The 27,857-nt window shown below is 37.0% G+C and overlaps 1 protein-coding gene across 1 annotated transcript in view; it reads right to left on the bottom strand.

Moving 5' to 3' along the window:
- Window positions 1-220: 220 nt before the first annotated feature.
- Window positions 221-27,857, bottom strand: part of LMX1A (LIM homeobox transcription factor 1 alpha) — a 70,618-nt gene continuing 42,981 nt past the window's right edge. Inside the window, exons 4-9 of the mRNA XM_063427345.1 lie at window positions 14,333-14,565; window positions 7,632-7,795; window positions 6,586-6,663; window positions 5,743-5,821; window positions 2,844-3,011; window positions 221-1,391 (exon numbers count right to left, since the gene is read on the bottom strand). Of these exons, the coding sequence (XP_063283415.1) occupies window positions 1,231-1,391; window positions 2,844-3,011; window positions 5,743-5,821; window positions 6,586-6,663; window positions 7,632-7,795; window positions 14,333-14,565 (883 nt within the window). The 3' untranslated portion in view covers window positions 221-1,230. The remainder of the gene's footprint in view (window positions 1,392-2,843; window positions 3,012-5,742; window positions 5,822-6,585; window positions 6,664-7,631; window positions 7,796-14,332; window positions 14,566-27,857) is intronic.

The following is a 27,857-nucleotide window of genomic DNA, read 5'->3' as shown; positions in this document are numbered from 1 at the left end:
CTTCCTATCCTGTAAATATCAGGTAAATTTACCAATGTACATATATTATTGTGGTCCCCATACTGACAACCTAATCCATACATCTCATTCTATAATATTTTGTGCTAATAAATAATTTGAAATGAAACACAAACCACCATATCTTTAAGGACATAAAATGTATGCCGTGATTGTATTTCTCAATCTAACACAATATTTAAAAGAAATAATCTACTTGTTTTATATAAGTTAAATGCACAAACGTGCAACATTAAATATCTCCAAATGACAATGGTAATTGCTGTACAATCAATGTCAGGAAAAAAAAAAAACCTGGTAATACAGTTAGTACAGTGGATAACAGAAGTATAATTCTTGTTGAACTTTCCTCCAGTAAAATGTCAGTAGCTGAATTTGACCTCACTTCGGAGTGTGATTTGACCTCAGAGAACAGTATCCTTCGGGTAGAATAGATGATCGGGATCCAGAGTAAATCATTGGGTTCCAATGGGTACCTTAAGGGTTCACATAGTTTGATTGAGTCATCACTGACGAAGTCATCTAGAGAACAACATCACTAATTGGTGAAAAGTTGGATTGTGGAGATAAAACGTATTCAGACCCTATTCCTGAGATTTAAAATGAGGCTGCATTAAATAGTTCTACTCTTTATCATTTTACCGAACAGTACGTCTATTCCATTGTTTTGTTTCTAAATGGATGAGAATGAGGAGGTTGGTTTCCATGTTGTCCACAAGCTATTGACTAAGTCATCTAATTCAACTCCTTTTAATTCGTATCTCTGGATAATTCTGCTCTGGGAGATAAGAATTCTCCTTGTATAGTCAGTGTTCCAGCAGTTCAGCAGCAGCTTTTTATGCAGAATAAGATTAAAGGCATATATTGCCTTGTATTTTCAGTGTTTATCACTGTCATGCAATGGAGGACTTGTCAAAACTCACAGTGTAAGGCTTCTTTGTCATTCCAACTTTTGTGGTAATCCAATGGAAATTGTATTCAATCAGAAGTATGTGTAAACAATCCTGTAGTCATCGTTAGAACCATGGATTGGTAAGCAACTTGTTAATGCTGCCCATAAAACACATGACATGATTAGAAATTAGATACAATCAGTAGGATTTGCAGGCCACCCATGTGAATCCCGAATTTCCATAGATTCAGCACTGTGGAATAATTTGGCGCTTTATAAATACCAATAATATTAATGAAGCCTAATGCTGTTCAGAATTCTCAGGATGTGAAATATGAGCTTTGCATGGAGTAAAGACGATCGATTGGATTCCCCACTCGGGCTTGCAGGCCTCCCACTTCGGATGCTGCAAGTAGACATTCTCCCAAATTGTTAAGAGAAGCTTCATCACTGTCCATATCATGAAAAAGGGTCTCTCCACCTTTAAGAAAGACAACATTGGGCATTAGAATTGTAGTATACCAATTATACTATTATTAATGTACTCGCAAAGCTGTATAAAAATTAAATGCAAGTGACACCCATTTCTAAAGGATATCGGCACACTTTCCAGAAAAGTCGAGAACAGAGGCGTATTGCACAATATCATGCTACAGTTCTTTGCTGGACTAGAACTCAAATTCCTCACAGCCAGGGGATAATGTGAATTATAGTCCAGCAATAGCTGGAGGTTTGGAGGTTACTCATCTCAGATTGAAAGAGTTTCAGGTAACCAGAAAAAACAATGTCTAGCCCTGTCTTAACATGATATTCCAAGGTCTAAAAAAAAAAAAAACCTGGAATTCAAGATCGGACTAATATTTTACTCATATAAAGTTAACGAAAAGACTCAATGGTTTACTTCATGAGTGAAAGAGAATATTTTTGATGCTTTTAATCCTTTTCACCTGACTGAAATCTAAAGTAGGAAAGAATAAAATTATTCAGACTTTTAGGGGATTATGGATAATAGTGGCAGAATCATATTTAATGCATTTATTTAAGAGCATTCTTTTCCTTTCAATTAGTCATACATCATATAATTCTCTTTGGCTCCTGTTGTAGCATTTTTGGTTTTTTTATACCATTCACCATTTATTTGGGTTCTGAATTTTAGTGCTGTCGATTAATAAAATATATGCCTGAAATTGTGAATATTATTCTGGGCAAAATTGACTACCGACACTGTCATAGTGAAGGTACTTTCGTATCAAAAGCAAATATATAGACAGTTGAGGTTTCATTTCTGCGTAAGAGAATAGCACAGCTGTGATAATGAAAAAAAATATATATAACGAAAAAAACACAATAAGAATTTTTCAAAAGAATTCCAGAACTTTTATGAATAAATCCCACCCCTAGCATCATATTTACCGACCTAAAAAACTAGAGCAATCCTGGGAATGACACATTCTAAAGCCCAACATTGTTTTTCGCAACTCGAGAAAACAACTATCGTATTTATAAATGTCAAATGGAGTAATCGAATCTCATAATCATATTGACTTTTGAACATTGTTTACAAATATAATTGTTTCGTTATATATATATATTGTACATGTTTTTGTGAGTGTGACATTGCATAAAATAAGAGTAAAGATAAGTGACCCAAGCAAGGTAAGTAAAAAGGTAAACAGTGGAATTGGCAAGGTAAATTAAAACGTAAACAGTGGAATTGGCAAGGTAAGGTAAAAGGTACAAATGCTGGAGAGGGCTTCGGGAAAAGATTGTTTCGGGGCACATGAGAAAAATTATCTGAGGATGGTAAGATGAGAAAAAGTCTTTCACCTCCGGAAGATCGAAATAACTGTTGAAGGTGACGAGGATTTATTCAATGAAACACATGTGTAATGAGATAAATCTAGATCCCATAGTCACTGACATAGAATCATACCGTATGGATGCATGTGATCTCCTGGCATTTGTGGAGGAGTGAGTCCTTGCTGGAACGGGTCAGAAGTGTAAATGTTTTGCTCAACAGAAAGGAGTTGTTGTTGAGGCAACGATGTGAAGACATTCATGATGCCTTCAATGCTGGCGTTTCCAGAATTATGTGTTTGAGCTGAAAATTTACCAAAGACAATATGAGCATATAAGTGAATGTAACTTTATTCCTCAATAGCATTTATTTACAAGGCAGCAAATCCCGAAAACCTGATATTACTGCGTTACTGCAGTTTGAACTCATTACTGGCACGTAGCAGAATATGTGAATGCACTAGCAATTCAACCGTGCCAACAATCTGTCAACAGAATCCGGTGTAATGGTCCATAAAAAAATATTTTACTGCAAAGTTAGAATTTGAAATATACTAAACAGGGTTAACAGATAACATTTTAAATACCAGTGGAATTTAGGGCAAACATTTGAATGAACAGGTAACTGATGTAGCATGGAAATCATAGTTACCGTATTTATCGGCGTATAACACGCACTTTTTTCCCCTGAAAATAGGGGAAAAATCGTGGGTGCGTGTTATACGCCGATATCCCATAATTACTTACCTGTCCTGAAGCGTGGGCCGGCTTCACAGCGCGCACCGCGGTACAGGAACTTTAATTTAAGGTTCCGGTTTCCGGCGGGACTGAAAGGAAGTGTGCACACTATTGTGCACACTTCCTTTCAGTCCCGCCGGAAACCGGAACCTTAAATTAAAGTTCCTGTACCGCGGTGCGCGCTGTGAAGCCGGCCCACGCTTCAGGGCAGGTAAGTAATTATGGGAGGGGAGGAAAGTACACTATGGGAGGGGAGGGGAGGGGGAGGAAAGTACACTATGGGAGGGGAGGGGGAGGAAAGTACACTATGGGAGGGGAGGGGGAGGAAAGTACACTATGGGAGGGGAGGGGGAGGAAAGTACACTATGGGAGGGTAATGGGGGAAGTACACTATGGGAGGGGGAGGAAAGTACACTATGGGAGGGGAGGGGGGGGAAAGTACACTATGGGAGGGGAGGGGGGGAGTACACTATGGGAGGGGAGGAGGGGGAAATACTATGGGAGGGGAGGGGGGGAGAATACTATGGGAGGGGAGGGGGGGAGAATACTATGGGAGGGGAGGGGGGGAGAATACTATGGGAGGGGAGGGGGGAGAATACTATGGGAGGGGGGGAGAATACTATGGGAGGGGGGGAGAATACTATGGGAGGGGGGAGAATACTATGGGAGGAGGGGGGAGAATACTATGGGAGGAGGGGGGGAATACTATGGGAGGAGGGGGGGAATACTATGGGAGGAGGGGGGGAATACTATGGGAGGAGGGGGGAATACTATGGGAGGGGGGGGAGAATACTATGGAAAGGGGGGGGGACACTATGGGATGAGGGGGGAATACTATGGCATGAGGGGGGGGAATACTATGGCATGAGGGGGGAAATTTCCTGGAATTTCTTTCTAAAAATGAGGTGCGTGTTATACGCCTGTGCGTGTTATACGCCGATAAATACGGTACATATTAATATTGACAATGAAAAGAAGCCAGGTCTGTCATACTCAACCATGTACACATGTCAGGTTCTGCAATTTTAAGTATGCTTACACTAAGTTTTTTGTTTTTTTTAAATCCATCTTGACTCCAAAAAGGCAATCAATTTTGTTGGATCAGCAAGCAAACAATATCTCCCATATGATAATTTACCTAATAGTTAACTCAAATATATTGAGAAATATTTATCAAAAAGTTCTGAAAAGTGAGAGTTTATTAAAGTGTTGAAAAAATGTTTTAAAAAGTGATGGTTTTCTCTATAGTAAATTCTACCACTTTCCACGGAAATTTTTAATTTAGGAGGTAATAAGATTTAGAATTATGGAAAAAATAGAAGTGAAACAAAACCTGTTGTGTCACTGGAATAATTGCATTTACTCAGACTTGACAGGTAGGGTTCAAACAAAGCAACAGTTGAAAAAATTTAATGAATTTAATTTAATAAATTGCACCAAAATTTCCAATAAATTTGATATAAAAGTGTTGGTCGCACTTTGATAAATATCACCCATTTAGTGAAATGAAGAAAATCAACAGTTAATAATTTTCAAAAATAAATAAATTAATGAATACATAAATAAAATAATAAATAAAACACCTACACTTCTGCGCGAGTTCACTATTAATAGCTATATTGCTGTCGCATTACCCCTGAGTTTATCTCCTGGGTTGTGTCTTCTTTGAACTCAAAATGGACTTAACTCAGAAATATACAAATAATCTCTATGAATAATATGCTAAAGCCATTTGAGAAACAATTGACTTGAGCTCCATCAATCTTAGTACCTAAATCGTGGCCAAAAAAAAAATCAAACTTTTTAACGATATTAAGAGTTCAACCCCAAAAATCTGAAAAATTAAGGAAAACAACTAAAAATTACCTCGGTCAAGTGCATAGGCCAAGTTCTCCATGCACCCAATTCTTCTCCACAGGTGTCATTCACCTTGCTGGAGAGGGAAGGATGTCAGGTAGGGATGTAAGCAAAGGCGGGCTGAGGGGACGACACATGGGCGGCAGATGCTAAATTTGCACAGAATTCACTCTTGTTCCGGGTTGGCAAATGATGCCCCAAAGACAGAGGTGGAGGTGAAGTTCCACCTCCAGCAGCTGTGAGTTTAATCTCCATTTTTGCAGTGTTTCAGAGCAAAAAGCTGCACGAACAGACTCCAGGCACCATAACCACTACAAATCACTGAAGTGGTAACAATGCTTGAAGTAAACTTTTACGCTTTCTTTTTTAGAGTCAAAATATGTATATTTATTTAAGACTTGATGGCCTCTCATTTCCACATCACGTAGTATTGTTAGTACCTGATGTTATTCGTGCTGAGTTTGGTTGATCCTGCTGCTGTTGCTGCTGTTGTTGTTGCCTCCTTGCCAGTTTTTTCATCTGTTAAAAATAAAGCAAAATAACAGGATCATGAATCACTTAAAACTGATGCCATATGGTGTATAAACCTTACAATGTTTGTAATGCAATCACAGCCAATGAGCTGATTAGATAGCTGTTCTGTATTGGAATTTTCTTCTGTTTATTTAGTATTTTTCTTCCATAAGGTGTCTTAATGCAATAGTTACACAATGAATTAAAATAGGGGATCATCTTCAGTCTGGCATGTCCCTTCGATTACTGTAATCATAAAACTACCCAAAAGGGGTTACTCAAAGCACCATAACCACTTCAGTGATTTGAATTCCACAGTGCCTGGAATCTGTATGTGCAGTGTTTTGGCAGCATCATTGGGGTGTCATTATAATATAATGTAATTTATATGCACATTTCCTTACACAGAATCTCACTTATTGGCCGAAATTGCTTAAGCTGATGCTCTCAACCAATAAATGACAACGGCATCGCATCACCAATGCAGCAGAGAGCTTCTTAGTCCTGCAGGGAACCAAGTAAGAGTGCAAACCATTGCAAAATCCAAAAGTCCATTATAACGCTTAGAGTAACCCCTTCAGATTGGTATCATTGGAATGTGGAGTGTGTTTCACATTGCATATGTCTTAATAAGACAACAAGGCCAGATCTTGATGTCTAGGGGTGTGATTTGTAGAAGCTAATGGATTTACACAAACATTTTATGTAAATGAAGACTTAGACGGCAGATTTTGGATGAAGGGGGATGGAGCAGGTGTTTGGATACTTACTTTAGCTCTCTGATTCTGGAACCAGACTTGTACCACTCGTACACTGAGCCCAGTTTCAGCAGCTAGTGTTTCCCTCACCTACACAAAGAAACATTCAGATATCAGCCATTATGACAACGTATTAATATGGGGACAATATATTTACATACAAATGTGTAGACATGTATGTGTAGGTATGTATTCTATGCTAAACTTTGGGTAAAGCATGATATACAGTACCTCATATTCCAGCATTTGATTTAAGCTTGCGTTTTTAGATTTGGGATTATACAGTTACACTGCAGGCTATCATGTGAACATTGTTTTCTAGTAAATAATGATATATTTCTCTAATAAACAATTCACCCTCCAAGAATCAAAGTATAAATGCACATGCGCAGCCCACTGCTCAGTTCCTTATTCTGGAATGAGACAAAGACCAAAGTGGTGTGTTCAGTGTGCAGACACAAAACGTGGACAAAATGAACACAAACAAGTAAGAATCCTCAATTTATCACGGCGTGGATGTTTTAACTTGTATGCTGTACTCAAGTTTATAATTCACTGAAATATTTAGTAAATAATCTTCAATGTGTACTCTCAGCAGCCATATGATATCTACTATAAATATGTATTTATACACTCAAACTACGAAGCTTTTAGTTATATTTGGTATATTTTCAGCAATCTCATTTTATACATTGGATTTCATAAGAAATATTTTTGAAATGCACTTTTCATAAATTCGATATGGTAAGCTACTTTGAGTTTTATTTTGTTGCTAAGGAACTAATTATTTATTTATTTAATTACCAGGGGACTTTTTATTTATTTATTTATTTTTAAATTGAGTACTGCATTGACACTTTTTAGAAATATTTGCACACAAAAAAAAAACATAGTTGAGATTGCACTTTATAAGATTGGCACTTTAAGAAGGTATTCATATACATTAGTATCACATTAAAATAATCACTAAGTGCTCCACCATAACATCTTACAAATTTATTTTACTACTATTCAACTGATTAACCGATCGTTTTTAAGAAATGTTGCGACAATTTTACCTTCCGGCATGGTTTTGAAGATACTTCAAAGGAAGCTTTAAATGCCCTGCGTTGTTGTGTTGTTAAAATGGTTCTTGGTCTCTTGGGCCGTTTCTGGTCTTTTCCATCTTCTGCTCCTTTGCAGTCATCAATTTTGGCTGCATCTTCATCATCATCACTTTTACCTAAAATATAAATATATAGTCAGAAAGGACATTTATATGTCTGCTTGTGTTATGATCTCAGAGGGACACTCCATTTCCCAAATACATAAAAGATTTTTATTTATTTTTTAAAAACACTCTATAATAGATATACCCACAATAAAGACATGCATTCATATAATTAGGCATTTTTCAGATCTCTTATCTGCTGCCCTTGCAAGCCATGCTCTTCTCCCACAGCCCAGACTTTCTGTGGCTGTCCAATCACAGACTTCCCAATCCCTCTCAATGAGAAGTCTTTGCAAGGCACGTGCTTTGAGCAATTGAGTTTAGCTCAACTAAGCTGAGTAACCAGGAAGTAACTGGACCAGTTGTCTGATTGACAGCCAAAGGGGTGTAACAAGGTCACATAGTGTCCATCAAGTTGAGCCTTCCTTACATTTGTTTTTTGCTGTTGATCCAAAAGAAGGCAAAGAAAAAAATCCAATTTGAAGCTCTTTACAACAAACTAGGAAGAAATTTCTTCTTGACCCCAGAATGGCTGTCATATTTATACTTGGATCAAGAAGCTATTACCCTACAGTTATAAATTATACAATTTAATATTATGTTTTTGCAGGTATGCATCTAGTTGCTCTTTAAGCATCTGTACAGATTCTGATAAAACTACTTCTTCAGGCAGAGAATTCCACATCCTTATTGTTCTAATGGTAAACAAAAAAAAACCTTTCCTTTACCTTATAAAACTGCAATTTTCTATTGAGACCTGGACTTTTGGTAAAATGTAAAAAGAGAACATACTCTTCACACATAAAGTACTTTAACAAGCTAAAGTGCTTTACGACTCTGGAGTGTTGACCATTGGATGCACAATATCATCCAGGATTCGTCAGCATGGTACAACAGCGGTAGCCTCTATGATAACATTTAGCTCAATGTTATTAAAGTTATGTTAGAATCATAATGTTTTTTTGACAGTCTTTGAAATGGACAAATACACATACCTGTAAAAAAAATTAGGGAAATATTTAAGTCCAAATGTGGATCCCTAGGCAACCGTATCACACTATTTATTTTGTTTAATTTGTTTTTCTGAAAATAATCTTTCCTTTATGAAACAACAGTGTGATATTGCTTAAAATTGTGGTTTCTTTAAAAAATTGTTCAAAGGGGCCTTACTCCGGACAATAAAATTCATGTATTTCAGTGATCATGTGTACTAAAGACTTCATTTTCACTCCTGACACTGGCAATTAAAATGTTAATTTTTAATAGAGAATATTCGTTTGCGGAGGTATTTCAATAATTCTTGCAAGCACATTTTGTATGGAAATGATTGAGAATTATATACAAACCTGATTAATATTCCAGTTTCTAAATTACATGTAATGGAACATAAATCATTAATATTTTTATTCCTGAGATCCACTACAGCCAAGATAAGAAGGATATGATACATTAATTAAAATGAGCTGATTTATATTTCCAAGGGACTAATATGAGGATTATATTGTAGGCTTCCTTACTAAATGTATTAGATTATGGAGTGATAACAGGGTTCCTCAAATAAATCAACACATTTGGTATTTGGAATAGAAATAGACAGTAGACTTGCAGGGTTCTATGGGTTTTTGCCTGTCTTTAACTCTGAAGGGTATTGATGCAGTTGGAATGTTTGATGTAACTCTGGATCAACTGATCAGTGAGATTTTGAAATTGGGAAACTGTTATGATTCCCTCTTTACCCCATAATGAGAAGGCATAGGTTGATTAGCCATCTTGGAATATTCCATCTTGTACTTAGAATTTTCCAGTTGACGTAAGGGACTAGAAAAACTGATAATGAGAGAAATGGTTTGGGTGTATGTAATATTGCTTTGTAGGGAAAAGGGGGCAAAGAAGGCAGAAGTAAAAGCAGTGTCTGTAGATTTATCATTAAATTAAAGTATAATTCATTAGTAGCTAATCTATTGCATGTTTTGTCGGAGATGTAACATTAGGGAAATGAAGACCTCCTAGATGTCTTGTTAAACATTTATTTATTTTAAAATCACATTTTGTGAGCAAAGGGGTTCAACAAAAATGTTCAGGAAACCTCATGACTTGTCTTGTTTTTAAAGAACACAATATGTTTTTAAGCAAGATAGGTACATAACATGATACTGCTACTGGAGAAAGTTTCTGGATACCAAATCATACAACAGTAAACAAATGACATACAAGTGTATTTGGTAAATGTGAATAAAGTCATCACATTACAGTATAAAGGGGGGAAAGCTAAAGCAAAGAACACAGTACGTGGTGGAGACACAGGAAGAGATAACCTTGAAACCATGAGCCATTACCAGATATGGGATTCACTACAAGGGGAGAATAGTGAGTTATAATGGCAGAGAGAAACAGACAATTATATCTTGTTTATCTTAAGAGAACCCGTCGTAGGTACAGTATGCTTAGGAATGTAATACATCCGAAAAGATTAGCTCTGCCCAAAAGTGAGATGAGAAGGAATGACGAAAGGTACAATTCTGCATCGGCTACACAGAGTAGGAGAGGGGATATTATTGTTACATGATTGTGTGTTGACCTAACAATGTATGTTAAGCATGACTCACACTGAAAACATCACAAATGACAATATCTTAGAGTGATAACATTTGTTAAATTAAATATGGAAAATTGATGCAAGTGAACAAAAGCTCAAAAATCTATATTTTATATATAATATTTGAGATAAAGATAACTGGACTCAGAAGACGTAATATTGACAAATTTCAAGTTTATTGCAAATAGATTGTGAATGACATTTTAGTTTGTATAATTTAAGAAATGCAGAATTTTTGCAATATTGAAAAAATATGTGATCCAAAGTGCGTACCACCAGTGGATATAAGCAAACGTGAAAAGGTAAAAATTACCCTTTTTAGTATACTGCAGAAAGTAAGAAAACTACTCCAAACCTCAGAAAAATATATATATGTAAATACAATCTACAATAAAATACAGAAAAAGCACAAATAGTGTAATACTGTTAGACACCATAAAAGGGGTTTGTGAATATATTGCACTCACAAACTGGAGATTGATAGTAGGCATATAACAGCTCAAAGGACTGCAGCACATTCTTTCCTTTTATGATACAAACACATAGTGCAAACTGTTTGAAAGCAAATCTAAATTTATTACAAGTTGCACTCATAAGATCAAGTAAAATGATAAGCTCATCAATAAACACTTCACCCAGTCCGAAGGAAGAGATCAAATCCCAGATCAAATCAGATCAAAGTGTAAATAAAAATAAATATAAAAATAAAATAAAAAATATAAAAACTAGGACTTGGATTCTATTGAAACGCAGGAAGCGATAAATGAAAATAGCTGCTTCAAATGAAGACTCCACTCTGTATTGGCTGATGGCGTTCCAGGGCGGTAAGAGATACATTTAAATGAAGTCACAGCATAAACAGGTCATAGAGACACAGCAGAGCCCCTGACGAAGTCCCCAGCAGGACGAAATGCGTAGGGCCAGGAGAGACATACCTTTTCACTTTATTTTTTATTTTATTTTTTTCATTTTGTTTATTTATGTTTCCTGATTTTGCTTTTATTACCTTAACCTCACCTTTGGACTTGGATCTCCTCAACACTGTTCCAGGGGATTTGATCTCTTCCTTCGGACTGGCTAAAGTGTTTATTGATGAGCTTATCATTTTACTTGATCTTATGAGTGCAACTTTTAATAAATTTAGATTTTACTTTTATACACTTTTGCACTATGTGTTTGTATCTCCTCTCTTTCCTTTTATATACATAAATGGAGTAAATGAAAGAAAATGCTGCAGTCCTTTGAGCTTTCATATGCCTACTATCAATCTCCAGTTTGTGAGTGCAATATATTCACGAACCCTTTTATGGTGTCTAAGCGTATTACACTATTTGTGGGTTTTTTTCTGTATATTTTTGTAGATTGTATTTTTATATACCATTTTGCTTTGTTTGCATACATTTTAGAGAACTAAAGTACGTAGCAACAATAGCATTGTACTGCGCTATCTATGGTTGTGAATGGATTTTGTTGTTTAAGGTAAATAATTATGAGAAATTCAGCAATCAATCACCCTTGCTTAGTTGAGTATAGGATTTCCAAAGGCTAAAATGGGCCTAGATTCATAAAACTATTTTGAAACAACAGTTCTTCTCACGCATTATGTATATAACCTGATATAAGAAGGTGGTTGACAGATAAATCCAGTCAATAAAAGGGACGTTGCAGCTTACAGAGAGTCAAAATGAATCCCCATTGTTAATTTCTTTCACTGGTTCATTATGTCCCAGGAGAAACATTTAGGATTAGAGAAGGTGGCTAACCAGTTCTCGCCATGATAACAGACTGTCCTTTATCAATAAGTCTGCTACACAAACTGCAGGTCTGTAAATCTACCTAACAACGCGCTGAGCAGCCGAGATAGGCTGAGAAAGAGCAAACAGTATAAAAGCCGATTGCTTACACACTGGTCCCCTAATATTCGCCAGCTTGTCACCACCTGCTGCAAAGAATCGCGGGCTTACAGAAAATGTAGACAGCTAATAAAACCAATGCAAATTCAACAAGGAGAGACTTAGTTTTAATTAGCAAGATCTCTACATCTTTAAATGTCTCAGGCACTAGATGTGGCACTTAATTAAGCCTTAACCCTCTTTCTTTAGTCCGGAGTAAGAAGTTGAAAACATATTGTGCGTGTTTGACCTTTTCATGAGCTGGTCTTGGGTGGACCTACACATTTGTATGGTCCATATTGTACAAAAGGTGTTTATCATCTGTGTGGGATGGGGATCTCATATAATGAAGCTACGCTGATCAGATTCTCTCGCTCCTTTTGAATCACTACTTCTTTGGTTTGAGGGAATTAAGAGTGAGAGGCAGAGTTAGGGCACTTAATTGGAAATGAGGATGCTTTTTGAGTAGGTGCTGTTTACATAGGATTGAGTGATGGAGTCTGCAGAGGCTGTAATTGAAGTAAGAGCTTTGGAGATTAGCTTCAGCATATGGGATCTGCGGCTCTACTTTCCCCCCTCTGCATTTTCCAATAAAATTGGGTTTAGCTTATGCTCTGCCTCTCTCACCCTCTTGTCTATAAAAAGCTCTTTGAAAGTTAGACATTAGAGGGGAATGTAAAGGGGTAGAGTGCTGCATAAAAATCCCATGTCTAAGTAACACAGCTGATACCGCACAGAAATCTGGCTATGATTTTAAGCAATATTCATATGATACATGCTGCTATATAATAAAAATAAATATTGTATATGTTAATATAAGGCAATAAAATAAAGCGCTAATGTATTACAACAAGCCTGTCTAGCCCTAAAAATGATATTGTTGAAGGTATCTAGTTTTGTATTTTATTTATTTTTCTTGTGACGTGGCAGTACATTGTATCTTTCAATGGTTTCAGAGGATGATAGAACTTTATAAATAAATGATAGCAACACTTAATCAGATATTGCAATTTATATATATATATATATATATATATATATATGTTATTGTTTTGTTTTAGTTTTCCATATGGATTTTGTTAAGTGAGTGAAAATAGCTTATAGTCTGACAGATGGAAAAGCTGGTGGAGGCTCCAATTTTACCAAGGAAAATCCAGATATCTTTAAATCTCCCAAATCTAATCTGCATATATATTTTCTGTTTAATTTAATTTGTCAATTATTTCTATCACATTTTAAATAATTGTGAAGTCCAGCGGAATATGCTGGTGCTATAATGATGATAATAATAATAAAAATAATAATAATAATAAAAATAATAATGCATTGTTGTACAAATAGATTTCTTAAGCAAAAGCATATAATAAAACAACAATTAGAAATGTGACAAATATTGTTTTTTTATGAACTGGGCAAAATGAAGGTCCCCTTAAATATTAAGACATTTCAACTTTTACATCCAAAAATATGTATAAAATGCTTAAATTATATAAAATAGATCATTGGAGGCAAAATTATTATAATGTGAGTCTGAAACTGGTCAACTCTAAAACATGTTCATTTGGGAAAGAGTAATTAGCACTTGTTAGTACATTATAAAGTCAGTCCTTTCCTACCACAGGAATATCAGACAGACAGACAGACAGACTAGATGGGCCGAATGGTTCTTATCTGCCGTCACATTCTATGTTTTTATGCTACATCGATAGATAGATAGATAGATAGATAGATAGATAGACAAACAGACAGATAGATAGACAGACAAACAGACAGATAGACAGATAGATAGACAAACATACAGATAGATAGACAGATAGATAGATAGATAGATAGATAGATAGATAGATAGATAGACAAACAGACAGATAGATAGATAGATAGATAGACAGACAGATAGATAGATAGATAGATAGACAGACAGATAGATAGACAGATAGATAAATAGATAGAAAGATAGATAGATAGACAGACAGATACATACATAGATACATATATAGATAGATAGATAGAACACTTTTTTTTAAAATCAGCAGTGTATTCTATGACTATATAAAAGTATACCTGAATCTGAGGCTGCTGGGCTGACCAAGCTAAGAAGATCTCGTTCACGCTCATAGTCACTCTTGCAGAGAAGTTGCCCATCTTTTAAAACAAACTCATCACCCTTTTGCAGTTGTCTTTCACACACACAGCAGCAGAAACAGCCCAAATGGTAGACACTTTTTTGTGCTCTCATGACGAACTCTCTAGATGTGATGGTGTCAAGGCACGAACCGCATTTTACTGCAAAGAGCCTGTGGGTGAAAGATCATAGCATACATGTTACTTTTAAAACAAAATGTGTTTTGCATCCCATCCAAGACATCAATGATCAATCGGGATTTATTTTATGGTTTTCTAGGATTGTAGATGTCATTCACCTACCTAATTCTGTTCTTTTTTTTTTTTAGGCAAAAATGTCCATTCCAATGCCGATTAACACAATTTAGACAATTTACACAGAACATTAAACCTTAAAATTTACCATTTGTTAGACCAGTTTAAGCTGTGTCACTGGGTTATACAAAAAGCTCGTTGCTGGATGAAGGCAGCCGTTAAAATAAGATTGCAAACAGATCAATAGCTCATTACAAATTGTATATACAGTGGGAGTTATGTATGAAGAACAACTGTGTAGACAATTTTCAGAAAGAAGCAATCACAAACAACATCCAGTAGGTTTCTATGGTGATTTTTCTGTTTCTGGACTTTAGCCAACAGCTGATCTGTATACATATCATTCACTGTTTTTTAGCTGTGGTCCAAAACTACTCTTTCTACATATCTCCCAGACTCCCACTGTGTTAATTAAAAACAAAAACAAACTAATCAGTTGTGGCATGTTTTGAATACACATCTATGTAAGTCTCAGTTGAAGACCACTGCTCTTTAAAAGCTAGCCCAATTATAAAATATACCAGTATAGGGGTACTAGAAGCACATGAGAAGTGCTATAAGTAATAATACCAATGGGAGGCTAAAGACATAAAACAAAAACAAAAAAGAATTTATTGAAAAAGATTTATTAAAAATTGCCAGAAAATTGGCAATCACCCAAAGTGTAACACACAAATTAAATAAGGTGGAAAAACCTGAAGTGAACGATTAAATGAAAAAACATAGCTTGATAACTGAAGATTAAAAATTCTAAAGTTGCACTCTATTTATTCCCAGTTAGGGCACACGTCTGTGCTTCACATAAATAGTGATAAACATGAAATATTAAGGGATTGACTATGCAGCTTATTATATTAAGTTGACCTCTACCTTCTATGTCTGCACTCTACTCCTTCTATATACTTTACTAGGGGGGTTGGGTTTAGGTGCCCTTGAAGGCACGGGGAGGCTATCCATGGATAGTTTATTTTGAGATATCGTTCTTTTTACGGATTACTATCAAAATCTTTCTTTTTTTCTCCCCTTGGTACCCTGAGAGCACAGCATAATAGTGCGTTCTCATTACTTAGAGTCCTGCCAGCATCCATCGAAGTTTACACCTAGCAACCTGGTTATTCAATTGAACTTTTATTCATTTCAACAAGAGACTATAACATTTAGGTGTACAATTGAACTAAATCCATTGATATTTAACCATATAGGTTAATGTGACATCTTCAAATAGCTCTGTATTCACACAAGAGGCTCACTGCCAGTCTAATATACAGCTAATTCAAAGTGCAACTAAATTAGCAACAATTACTGATGGATTGTTACTTTTTACCAACTATGCTTCTTTACTGAGCCTGTTGTTTTTATACTCTGTATCAAGGCTTTTTCTACTTAGGCAGCTCTTTTGCTATATATATACTTACATAGGATTCATATCCTCTACACCCCAGGGTACCCTATCATTCCCCCTTTAATATTTAATGTTTATCACTATTTATGTGAAGCACAGACGTGTGCCCTAACTGAGAATAAATAGAGTGCAACTTTAGAATTTTTAATCTTCAGTTATCAAGCTATGTTTTTTCATTTAATCATTCACTTCAGGTTTTTCCACCTTATTTAATTTGTGTGTTACACTTTGGGTGATTGCCAATTTTCTGGCAATTTTTAATATATCTTTTTCAATAAATATTTTTTTGTTTTTGTTTTATGTCTTTAGCCTCCCATTGGTATTATTACTTATAGCACTTTTCATGTGCTTCTAGTACCCCTATACTGGTATACTAACTTCCCTCTTTCCCTACCCTCTAACTTCCCTCCTTGATTCCACTAGGAGTTACCCCTCTTCTCCTTTAGTATACCAGAGTGAGCTGTACTCAATCTGTTTCCAATGATAAAATAGTTTTAAAAAACATAAATACATCAAATAAACAAGGTGAGTAAGTTAAGCAAATCACAAAACAATAACAGAATGCAAAGGAAGTTTTTTCGCTATCTATATTAACCCTTCATATTGTCCCTTCCTTTCCCTTTATGTGCGCCAAAACAAAATATAAAAAGAGATATGGTTTTCTTCTATTATGACTATTACCATTACTATTTATGAGTAAATTACTAAAACAATTGGAGGGAGGGAGGAAAAAAGTTAATTTGTTTTCAAAATTTTCCTCAAAATTGTTTCTAAAAAACTAGTGCACATTTGTAAAAAGTAGACCCATCAGGGTATTTCACTATTAGAAATTTGACAACTTTTATTTAACCATTTTGTAACCAACCCAACCAAAACTACTGGGTATAGTTCCATTTTCTGTGATTTTCCCAAATGTGTAATTTTATAGATCATGTGTGTCCCTCTACTCTACAGACCCCTGAATTGTATTCTTCTTCTGCCTCCAAGTACAGCGGTTCTGCCATCCTGACTTAGTTCCCCGATATCTTACATTTGGGGACACCTGGGAACTGTCGTCAACAATCATAGCACATGCGCATCATTGACGTGCTTGCGCTATGTTCAGGGCACTGCAGGGTCTGCCCTCAGTGGACTGGCCTTGTAAGGTTGGCAGACAACCTAAACCACCCCCTTTGCTCCTCTTCCACAGGCATTTCAATTTGTAGTACATAACCGACAGCTCCTTACCACATACTGACTCATGTGGGAACGGGTTAACTAGGTGGTTTGACAGACAAGTGCTATTTAACACATTACATGCGACCACAACTTTGCCATTCCAGTTTTCTAACTGAAAACATAATTTATTTCCATATTATTGTAATTCATATCCACAGAGTGACAATGAAGAACTTGTCTAGTCCTATAAAAATGCAGTATTTATTCTCATAAACACAGACAGCAGGTTTTGCTTTATACAGCACAAGAGATCACCAGAGATTTAAAAAATATTTTTTTTAAATCTGCGTAATTTTGGGCCGAGGTCTTCCGATGCTTGAGTGAAGTTCTAGGCATTTGTCATATCACGGACACATCTTTGGCTTTATTGAATTGCTCTCTCCATAGGTTCCAAGTCATTCAACCTGCACCAAAACTTTGCCATAAAATATGTTCAGCTCAGAGAAACCGTTGAATGAAGCAATAGAAGGCTCTCCCTCTATCAGCTGAGGTGCTGATGAATAAATTCAAAATTGAGCACAATATGGAAGAACTGGTAGATAGCTGTAAGGCATGTTTGTGGCACAAAATAAGGTCCGTAGCCCTGGCAATCCTAAACTGTCATGCTGGTGCCTGTGGCCTACACATTTGCCTCATATCGATTTCCCTCTTGCCCAGCACCCCTTTTTTTTCCTCTCCCCTTACTCTTTGTTCTCTGGCCCCTTCTGTTTATGTGTGCAATCATTCTTTTTTTGTTGTTGTTGCTTAGCTGCCCAACAGATAGCGGTGGCAAGTGTTATTTAAAAATTGTAGGAGAAGGCGAGCTAGTCAATTTGGCTTGATTCAAACCTGGTTTTATTATTTATGAGGCTGATTTTTATGATGTTACTCTGCTTTCTTGTTTTCAATCCCATCTTGTGAGCTTATATATATATAGATGTGCTAACATTGTGTTTTATTTATCGTATGTGATTGTTTGACATTTTTGATTGTTTCATTGCAATGTAACCTCTCCATCGATTAAAGATTATTTAAAAATAAAAAATCTATGCACAAAACTGCATGTAATTCTAAGAGAAAGGACTACAATTTTGGGATGCATTTCTATATGACTTGACATATTTTATACATATACATGTATAGTAAATATTCAACTATGTTAATTCCATATATTAAATTATAAATTGAATTTATATTTTTTTTTGTACGAATTTTTCTTATTACAGAAATAGCTCAATTCCACAAGGCAATTCGGTATGTTTAGTAGAGTAGTATAAATACTACAATAAAATTGCATCAGTTAGATTTCTGGCATTTTTACTGTAAAGTTAATTTAGCGTTTCAGGTCTCTGCCTATATCTTGCGCTTGGCTGGCGTGAGCCTATAACAAGTATTCACATTTCACGACATCCAGTGTTAAGTCTGGAGGGGTTGCACTCAATGTGTGCACAGTTCATTAATAGCTCAGAATTGAGCTAATCTGTTTAAGCCTATGAATAACATAGGTGACGATAACATGGCCTCTGTCCTCGAGCTGCATAACCACACTCTTCCCTCAAGTGAACTATAAAAGATTCTGATTCCAGACAGCTGCTTAATCAGCAGAAGGACAGCAAATGATATGGCGATTATTTATTCTAACATTTTATCCCAAGGCCAATTTGTACAAAATTTGCATTTGTAATAAAACCATTCCTTCTGTCTTATTATTTTTAGTCCATGGATTTAATAAAATATTATGTAGTTGGAAAATAAAATTAGAACATTTAATGGCAGGGATTATCAGCATAATATATATTTTAGGAAGTTGTGATATAAATGTTAAGATGACTGGTAGGTTCCAAATAAAATGAGTTGTTACATATTGTTACAGGGACCCTGTAGCCACCAAAACCACTACAGAAGTGGTTCTGGTGTGTATGACATGTCCTTGAAGCCTTAGCACTTTAAAAGGTGCAGTGTTTACATTGGTGCCTAGTTACAACTCTAGTGGCAGTCCCTCTGACGTCCACTAGAAGTGCTTCCTGCTCTGCATGAAGATTGATGATCTCAGCCATGGAGGCAGGTCCAGTCATTGCAAAACTGGTGTGGGGTGGGAGAAAAGGTGAATAAAATCACCTTTGATTTCTGGTGAGAGGGGGGCCAGGGACCTAATGCTGCATTCCAGCACTATACTGTAATGTCAGGAATACATCTTTGTATTCCTGACGCTATAGTGTTCCTTTAATTACAAGAGGTTAAATCATTGTTCTTAGCGTGATACTGTCTCAAATTTGAAAAAGCATTATAAGCAATGAATAATAAATCCTGTAAAACTTGACGTAAGATTAAAGTTCTGATTTCTGCAAAACAGTAATGTGAGAGTAAAAGGGAAACTTTTCCAGTTCTTTTTTTCATCCAGTCTTTTAACTTGATGCTTGGCTTGGCAATGCTATGGGGAAACATGGAAATGTGTTTAGCTTTATTATGAGAATTTTCCAAGAAATTCAGAATCGAGTATAATCTCTTCAAAAATTCCATTGACTCTATCATCACACCTAAGTCAGTTTTCAGCATTGCCTTGTCAATCAGTCATTAAAATAAACATGTCCTGCAGTGAAAGACATGCAATATTCCTGTGTGAAAATGACAGCTTATTTAATTCCTACCCACCATATTTTTGCCGATTTATATGATTTTATTGAAGTTTAGTTATACTCTCTCTCTCTCTCTCTCTCTGATTTCAAAAGCTCTTTTTTTTTTTCAAACAAATAATTTTCTCTCCTGGCATGCCTTTCAGTTTTTCTTATAGCTTTTATTTATTTTCTTATAGCTTTTATTAACCCTAGTAAGGAGTGAACTGGTGTTCACTATAACAACTTGTCAAGAGTGATTAGAGGTGTACATGGGAGCGAAAAACATACGTGTTCTATAAATAATTTGCACTCCAGGCCACTTATAAAATAAAGTCAATGAGTGAGCATTCAAAACCTCTACAAAAATCTAACTTTATATAGGGGAAAGGTTCCTTCTTGAGAATAAAACTGGTGGCATAACAGAAGTCCTGTCGGGAAACAAAGTGACAAGAAAATAAAATGAAAGATGTGGTGGTACTTCTCTAGTGTCTTGGTGCACCAACTAGACCTTCCTACCACAAGACTGTAGATTTATGTTCTTAAACTTCTTATAGATTCCCATCCTCAAGTTTGCTGTAGATTCCCATCCTCAAGTTTGCTATAGATTCCCATCCTCAAGTTTGCTATAGATTCCCATCCTCAAGTTTGCTATAGATTCCCATCCTCAAGTTTGCTATAGCTTCCCATCCTCAAACTTGCTACAGATTCCCATCCTCAAGCTTGCTACAGAGTCCCATCCTCAAGATTGCTATAGATTCCCATCCTCAAGTTTGCTATAGATTCCCATCCTCAAGTTTGCTATAGATTCCCATCAAGTTTGCTGTAGATTCACATCATCAAGTTTGCTGTAGATTCCCATCCTCAAGTTTGCTGTAGATTCCCATCATCAAGTTTGCTATAGATTCCCACCTTCAAACTTGCTATAGATTCACATTTTCAAGTACATTTCTGTTCTCAAGCTTGCCATAGATTGCTTCTTCCAAACCTGCAACAGATTCCTGTTATACAGCTTGCTACAAATTGTTGTGCCACAAATGAACATCCTCAACCCTGCTACCAATCTTTGTACTCGAGACTATTACAGTTCCCTGTAATCAAGCCTTCTACAGACAATCATTTCCCTTTTGCTGCAAATGCCCAAATAAAAACGTCTGACAAAGACAGATAGAACTTGATCTTTTTAGACTAACTTCCAGGCCATCAGGCATCCATTTATTCTCAAAGACATGACAAAACACACAGGTAACGATTAAATCTCTTTAACTTCCTACAGATGATCAGACCCCTACAAAGGGACCAAACCCCTACTGTGTCTCTGAGCCCTGCTACTGTGAGCACACGGTTAATTACATCCACTTCTCAGCCATGAAAACAATCACAAACAAAGAGCATGTCTTTTTTTGGTGGATACCCAAAAATAAGTTGGTGGCTACTAAGAAATAGCAATCTGTCTGAATTTAGGACTTCTTACACTGGACAAAAATGCTGAACAATCCCAATCCATAATTAATTTCATGATATACACCATTTAGAATACCTGTCTTTTAGGTTAATGGGTGGCAAAGTCCCCCTAGTGACCAATAATTATCATTAAAGAAAGAAACATTGATCTACCAATGAAAAGACTAAGTTACCAAATGATGCTCAGCTTAGACTGCAAGATTGAGCTGTCCCATTTTAATACAACGTACAAATAATGCCATGAAATGCAGAAATAAACTAGAAAGAAATGCAGATACAAAGTTTTTTTCCAGAGCAGGGAGTGGCTATAATCTCCAAGCAGTCTTTTCAGACTTTAATCGGAGTAATGTACACAGTGGATAGCTGTACAGCCTAAAGCAGAGCCGAACACCATTATCTTAATTCATGATATGAAGATATCTGCACACATTCATAAGACACACAGTCATACTTCTAACTTGATATGAAGCTTCATTGTTTTTTGTTATCACCCATTGAGACGTTACCGGTTGACATTCTATTCCAAAAAACCAACAATAGCCGGACTAACATACCTTGTGTTTTTCTTCTTCTTTAATTAAACGAAGGGATTACCCATTCTACAAAACACCCACAGTAATGAGGTGAAAAAAAATGTGCCAGTATTTTGGATCCTAAGCAGTAAAACAGAAAATAACAGCAGTATTAATGGGGTAGGATGTCTGTGTATGTAATAATATCCAGGGATACATACATATATACACACAGATCCTAATACATGGGAGATTTCAGCACAACTATCCAACATATACCTATGCGTGGTGCAACACATACTATCTGTATATCCAGTTAATGGAGGGAGATCTTACTCTGGATGGGCAGACAGACCACTGGACAGAGAGATTTATAATTCTTGGATTGCAATTTTTCTGTGCAGGCAGAGACCCTCTATGGGACATTATTTATTTTAAAACACAAGATGCTGCTTATTATAAACATCTAATATAAAACTCAGCAGTTATTTCTCAAAATCACAAAGCCAAAATCAGACTGATATATTTTACATAGCATGTGTTCCAAACTGTACCAGAGTCGTGAAGCGTTTAAGAGACAGGTTTGAAATGACCGTTTAAATACAGAAATTAAGTGCTAAATGTAACCGGCCTCTTGAAGAGGACACCACCCCCTCTCCAAACCCAAAAGAAGCTGTTTATAGACTGATCTAATTACATGTACCATCCATAGTAATTGGGAGCAATTCAGTTTTTGGCTAGATGGCACATTATGGCATTAAACATATATTTGAAGAATTTTTTAAAGGGTTTAAGAGCAATATAACTGCATGTTTTGAAAAGGGATTTGACAGAGTCTGCTCTTGGAAAAAGGGATTTGCACTATGTGTTATTATTACACAGAACGTTAATTTGGTGTTTGTAGAGAGCAGGTCTCTTCGTCCAACATGCTGTTAGGTTTCAGTTGCTGCCAAATCAAGTTACTCTTTTGTTAGTGTTTGTTAGAGTCCTAATAGACTACGGAACCCTAACTGGTTAATAGGCTTTCGGAACATTCTATATACATTCTATATACATAACATGGAGACAGCGCGAGATGAAGACTGTTAGAAGATTGATGTGTTTGCATGATCACCACTGGCTTTCACTGACCTGCCTGATTTCATACAAAGACATTGTGATCATGCAGGGTCATTTACTAAAATTAGAATTCAAAGTGAATTCAAAGTAAATTTCTAATTTAAGGCCACAAAATTAAATTGACCTTGAATTCTTAGATGCATTTACTAAATGGTGAGTTGGTGAATGTTGACAAGCCACGTGTAAAATTAAGGCCGGACTGCCCAAACTAGAATGCTAACTGATGTCTACATTACAGTCCATCGTCAGTAATCAATAATGTTTTCTGATTTACAGCTGATATCATGTGACAGCCAGCAAATCCAAATCAATTCAAACGTCACGAATATTATTTCTACCGCACCCAAATACCATTAATGCCACTGGAGTTGGAAATCAATATCGAGTTAAAGCTGCGCCTAAACCATGATTTCGTGGGTGAATCTTTCAATATTACACTTTAGTGGCCAATACCCCAAACAATTGGTGCCGTTGTGAGGTTTTCAATTACATAACAGGCTGGAGGTTAGACAGTCAAGTGCATTGATGATGCCAATTGATGACAGGTGTATAATTAACCATATGGACATGAAGTGGGTGTTTCTTTAAGGTACTGTACATTTATACAGACATTTTAGGTACTATCTTTGTGTATATTTCCAATTTCATCGATTTTGCTATGTTATAGCACTTATTTGTCTTTTAATAGTTGTAATAGATTAACAATGATTTATTAGATAATGTTGTTTGTACACATCATCAAATCAAAGGGGGAGTTGTGGTGTTCATTCTGCGCATGCGCATGCACTAACACTTGAACTTTTCTTCTACAGTCTAGCTAGATTAGTAATCGGCTAGCAGAGGTAAATGGTAGTAGAAAGCTCTTCTAGTAGCCTAGTGTCATTGCATGTATTCTGTCTCGTCCTGTACTTGTCTAGATGCCTTCTGAAATCTTACATTCCCTACTCCCCCCCCTTCCTCCCCCCCCCCCCCCCCCCCCCGCCCCCCCATTGTATGGGATTCGTACTGTCCCTAGCAGCTTGGCACTTAGTTGTGTATAAAATTCAGCTGATCGGAACAGTAAAATTCCACAACTAATTCAGCCATTATCTCAAGAGCTGTTCAGTAGGCAGCATACCGCTTGACGTCCCCATCCTTCATCTCTCAGTGGGACAGTGGTAAAGTAAGAAAGAAGGAGGGAATGGGATTAGAGGATTAAACACATGGGACTTACTGATTCCTGCATGACTCCACCCCCACCCATTGAGACGTTACCGGTTGACATTCTGTTCCAGGAGACCAACAATAGCCTGACTAACATACCTTGTGTTTTTATTTTTCTTTAATTAAATGAAGGGATTACCCATTCTACAAAACACCCACAGTAATGAGGTGAAAAAATGTGCCAGCATTTTGGATCTTAAGCAGGAGAACAAACAGCAGCATCATAAAAAGAGTAAGATGTGTGTGTATTTAATATAAAAAATGTATATCTAGGCATATGCAGACACACACACACACACATGCACATATATATATAACCTGTCAATGGAGGGAGAGCTTACGCTGTCAAAGTGCAAGTCTAGTGTCCATTTGAACAGTTTGGATGGACAGACAGTGAGACAGACATATTCATGAGGTGAGTCTCTATTCTATCACTACTAGAAAATCATTGTTAGATGAATACTTAACTGCATTAGACCTTCACCATAGGAAAGCATTGAATCAATACTTTCCTATTGGGTTTTGCTTGACGCTGGATGTCCTCATACAAAGTGTGAGGATATCCAGCGTCGTTTCACAGAGTCAAACTCTGTGATACTGCGGGAAGCGCCTCTTGTGGCTGTCTGGTAGACAGACACTAGAGGCAGTCTTAACACTGAAATGGGACAGGTACACTTCACTCAGACCACTTCAATGAGAGTGACCCTAGTCATGTATTTTTCCGAGCAACGTCAGCGCAATTAAATCTATACTGGATATACCACATAGTTGAAACAAACTTAATAAACATAAAACACCTAAGTTATTCCAACAGGGGGGCGGAGCCTGACCGCCAAGCAGCACGGACGTGCGGGGAAAGAGCTCCCGCCGGGCGGACAGCAAAAAAGCCGATACCGGAGGCCACAGAGCTCACACATCCTTCGGGGTGTGCCACCCGAGACGGGGGTGCACCAAAGCACCGGAGGAGCCTTCTCCTGAGCCTGTCGGAGCTGGTGACCCGACACACGAATTGCGGCCTGCGGGAGTGGATGCCGGGGAGAGGCGGCCGCTCTCCTCGACGCCGGAATCCCCAGAATAAATACCGGTCTCCTACCCCCCCCCCCGGACCGGTGGGGGTCATCCCGGTCCATAGCAGAAAAGCGGACACAATTTGCAGCTGAGAAATAAGGCTAACTAGCCGACCAAGACAAAGGGTGCCTGAGCATGCCTAAAATGGCCGCCCAGCAAGAGCCAGAGCAGGAGCACGCATACAGCTACCCACACTCACAGCACCTAGAAGCACTGGACCGACTTTGCTCAAAGTTCTACATGATGCTATGCAACAGAGGGGTGCTGTACCTTCAAGCGGCTAAGATGGTCTCCTCATGGATCCGTCCTGACACCCGCCGACGCCACTACGGAGCTCCACTGCGGGCCTTCGGAGGGGACAAGCAGACCAAAACGCAATGGCGGCGGACGAAAGTTCGGAGCACATTGGGTGCAGGCCACCACTCACACACAAGTAAGAGCAAAACAGCCAGGCAGCCACAAAGCCCCGGCACAGCACCTAGACATAGCACCTTAGACCAGCAAGCCTCTACTCTGCAATCGTGGAATACAGCCACCTACCAAGCCACAGCACAGCTAACTGCCGCACACGATCAAGCCAAAGAGGAACCCTGGCCCTCCCCAGCTGCAGAGACTGTCTATCCCAAATGGCCCATGTGCGGGGTCGGCTGATCCGGGACTGGTCCATATACATGCCAAGAGAACTGCATTAATGACCACCAGCAGGTTTATAATTAAGGCTATGCAACGCCAACACTGGGTTAGGTTAAGGTGGTTACACAATCTGGCATACTTGTTCTACTAGCCTTTGACTAATACCACAGTTTCTCCTGTTTAGCCACGTAGTTAACCCTGTGCCTGTCATTTAAAGCGAAATCATTTTATATGTTGTTTTTCCATAAGCTACAGTAGTTTGCCTTCAGAACCTGAACCTTTTCCATAAGCTTCTACTTATATTATATTTCGCATACACTTCACCTAGACGCAGAAAGGCGCAAACCAACAATATAGAAGTGCAGTCTATTTTCTCGCATTGAAGCCTCTTAACGTATGAAGCGTTTACTGTTTTTCTTGGTTTGGGGTTAATCCTACACTTTTATGTCAAACGCGATCTTTACTAAATCACTATATGCCAGGCAAACTTCAAGGCGTATTCTAAGCATATTTTAAGCGACTTTAACCCCTTAGGGACACATGACATGTGTGACATGTCATGATTCCATTTTATTCCAGAAGTTTGGTCCTTAAGGGGTTAAGCATAACAAGCGCTGAAGCGCGATCTTCACTATATTACTATATGCCAGGCAAATTTCAAAGCGTATTTCAAGCATATTTTTTAAGCAACTTTAAGCATATAAAGCGTCTGAGCGCGATCTTTACTTTTGACACTGTTTTAAGTCTATGTACCTATCGAGCACTGTAAGCTTATACATTCTAATTACACGAGTTTGCTTCTTGTATGTCATTCAAAAAAAAAAAATGTGCCGTTTACGCTGCCACGTATATGTCAAACTATGCAAATGCCTGCAGATGCTGTCGTGGCTCTGCATGACTACTGTTATCTGATGCACAAATAAAATAAAGAATTTAAAAAAAAAAAAAAAAGTTATTCCAACAGCTGGTTTGGAATGTAAAGGGACACTATAGTCACCAAAAAAATTTTTAAGCAGTTTTTGTGTATACATCATGCCCTTGCTGTCTCACTGCTCAATAATCTGTCATTTAGGTGTTAAATCACTTTTTGTTTCTGTCCATGCAGCCCTAGCCACACCTCCCCGTCTGTGATTGACACAGCTTGCATGAAAAATATATTTTAATTTGCTGTCAAATATTGACTTACTTTAGAAGTTTGTATCTCCTGCTCTGTAATTGTACTTTAATCACACACAAGAGGCAATAAGAAATTCTGAATTAAACAGACTGTGCAATAAAGGAAGTTTAAACATTAGGAAGTGCGTAGGAAGGCTGTGTAAGTAACATGCAGGACGTTGTGACTAGGGTTCATAAACAAAGTGATTTTACTCCTAAATGGCATAGAATTAAGCCGTGATTGTGCAGGAGCATGACCTAAACACCAAAAGTGCTAAATAAAGCGTAAAGAGTTGTTTTGGTGACTATAGTGTCCCTTTAAGTAATATTAACATCTATAAATGTCGAAAAACAGAATAGAATATTAGTGGAAAATATATATTTTTGTTTACCCAGATATTATATAAACAAAACACTTTAAATAGTTTATTTACTTATCACCAAATTGTAAAAAATGTAATGAAATGTGAAATATAGTAATGTTGAAATTCAGGTTTGAATTCGCTACCAATTAATGTTTAGTGAATAAGCCCTTCAAGACTTTTCACAGTAGTGTGATGCTTTTGAAATGTAATACATTTAATGTGAAATTCACTGTGATTCTTTTTTTAAATATAGACCGATATAGCCAGATTGAAGAAAAACTACATAACAGCTGTCTTCAGCTCAATTATTTTAGCTTAAAATATAAAATGTACTGAATTTGCATTGAATTCTAAACAGTTCACACTTTAGTAAATAAAGCCGTTTATTTAAAGTAATTTATTCGGTGTGAAACAAAAGGC

The sequence above is a fragment of the Pelobates fuscus genome, chromosome 7 (assembly GCF_036172605.1).
Source record: "Pelobates fuscus isolate aPelFus1 chromosome 7, aPelFus1.pri, whole genome shotgun sequence".
Classification (NCBI taxonomy): domain Eukaryota; kingdom Metazoa; phylum Chordata; class Amphibia; order Anura; family Pelobatidae; genus Pelobates; species Pelobates fuscus.
This window is presented reverse-complemented; position numbering and strand designations above follow the sequence as displayed.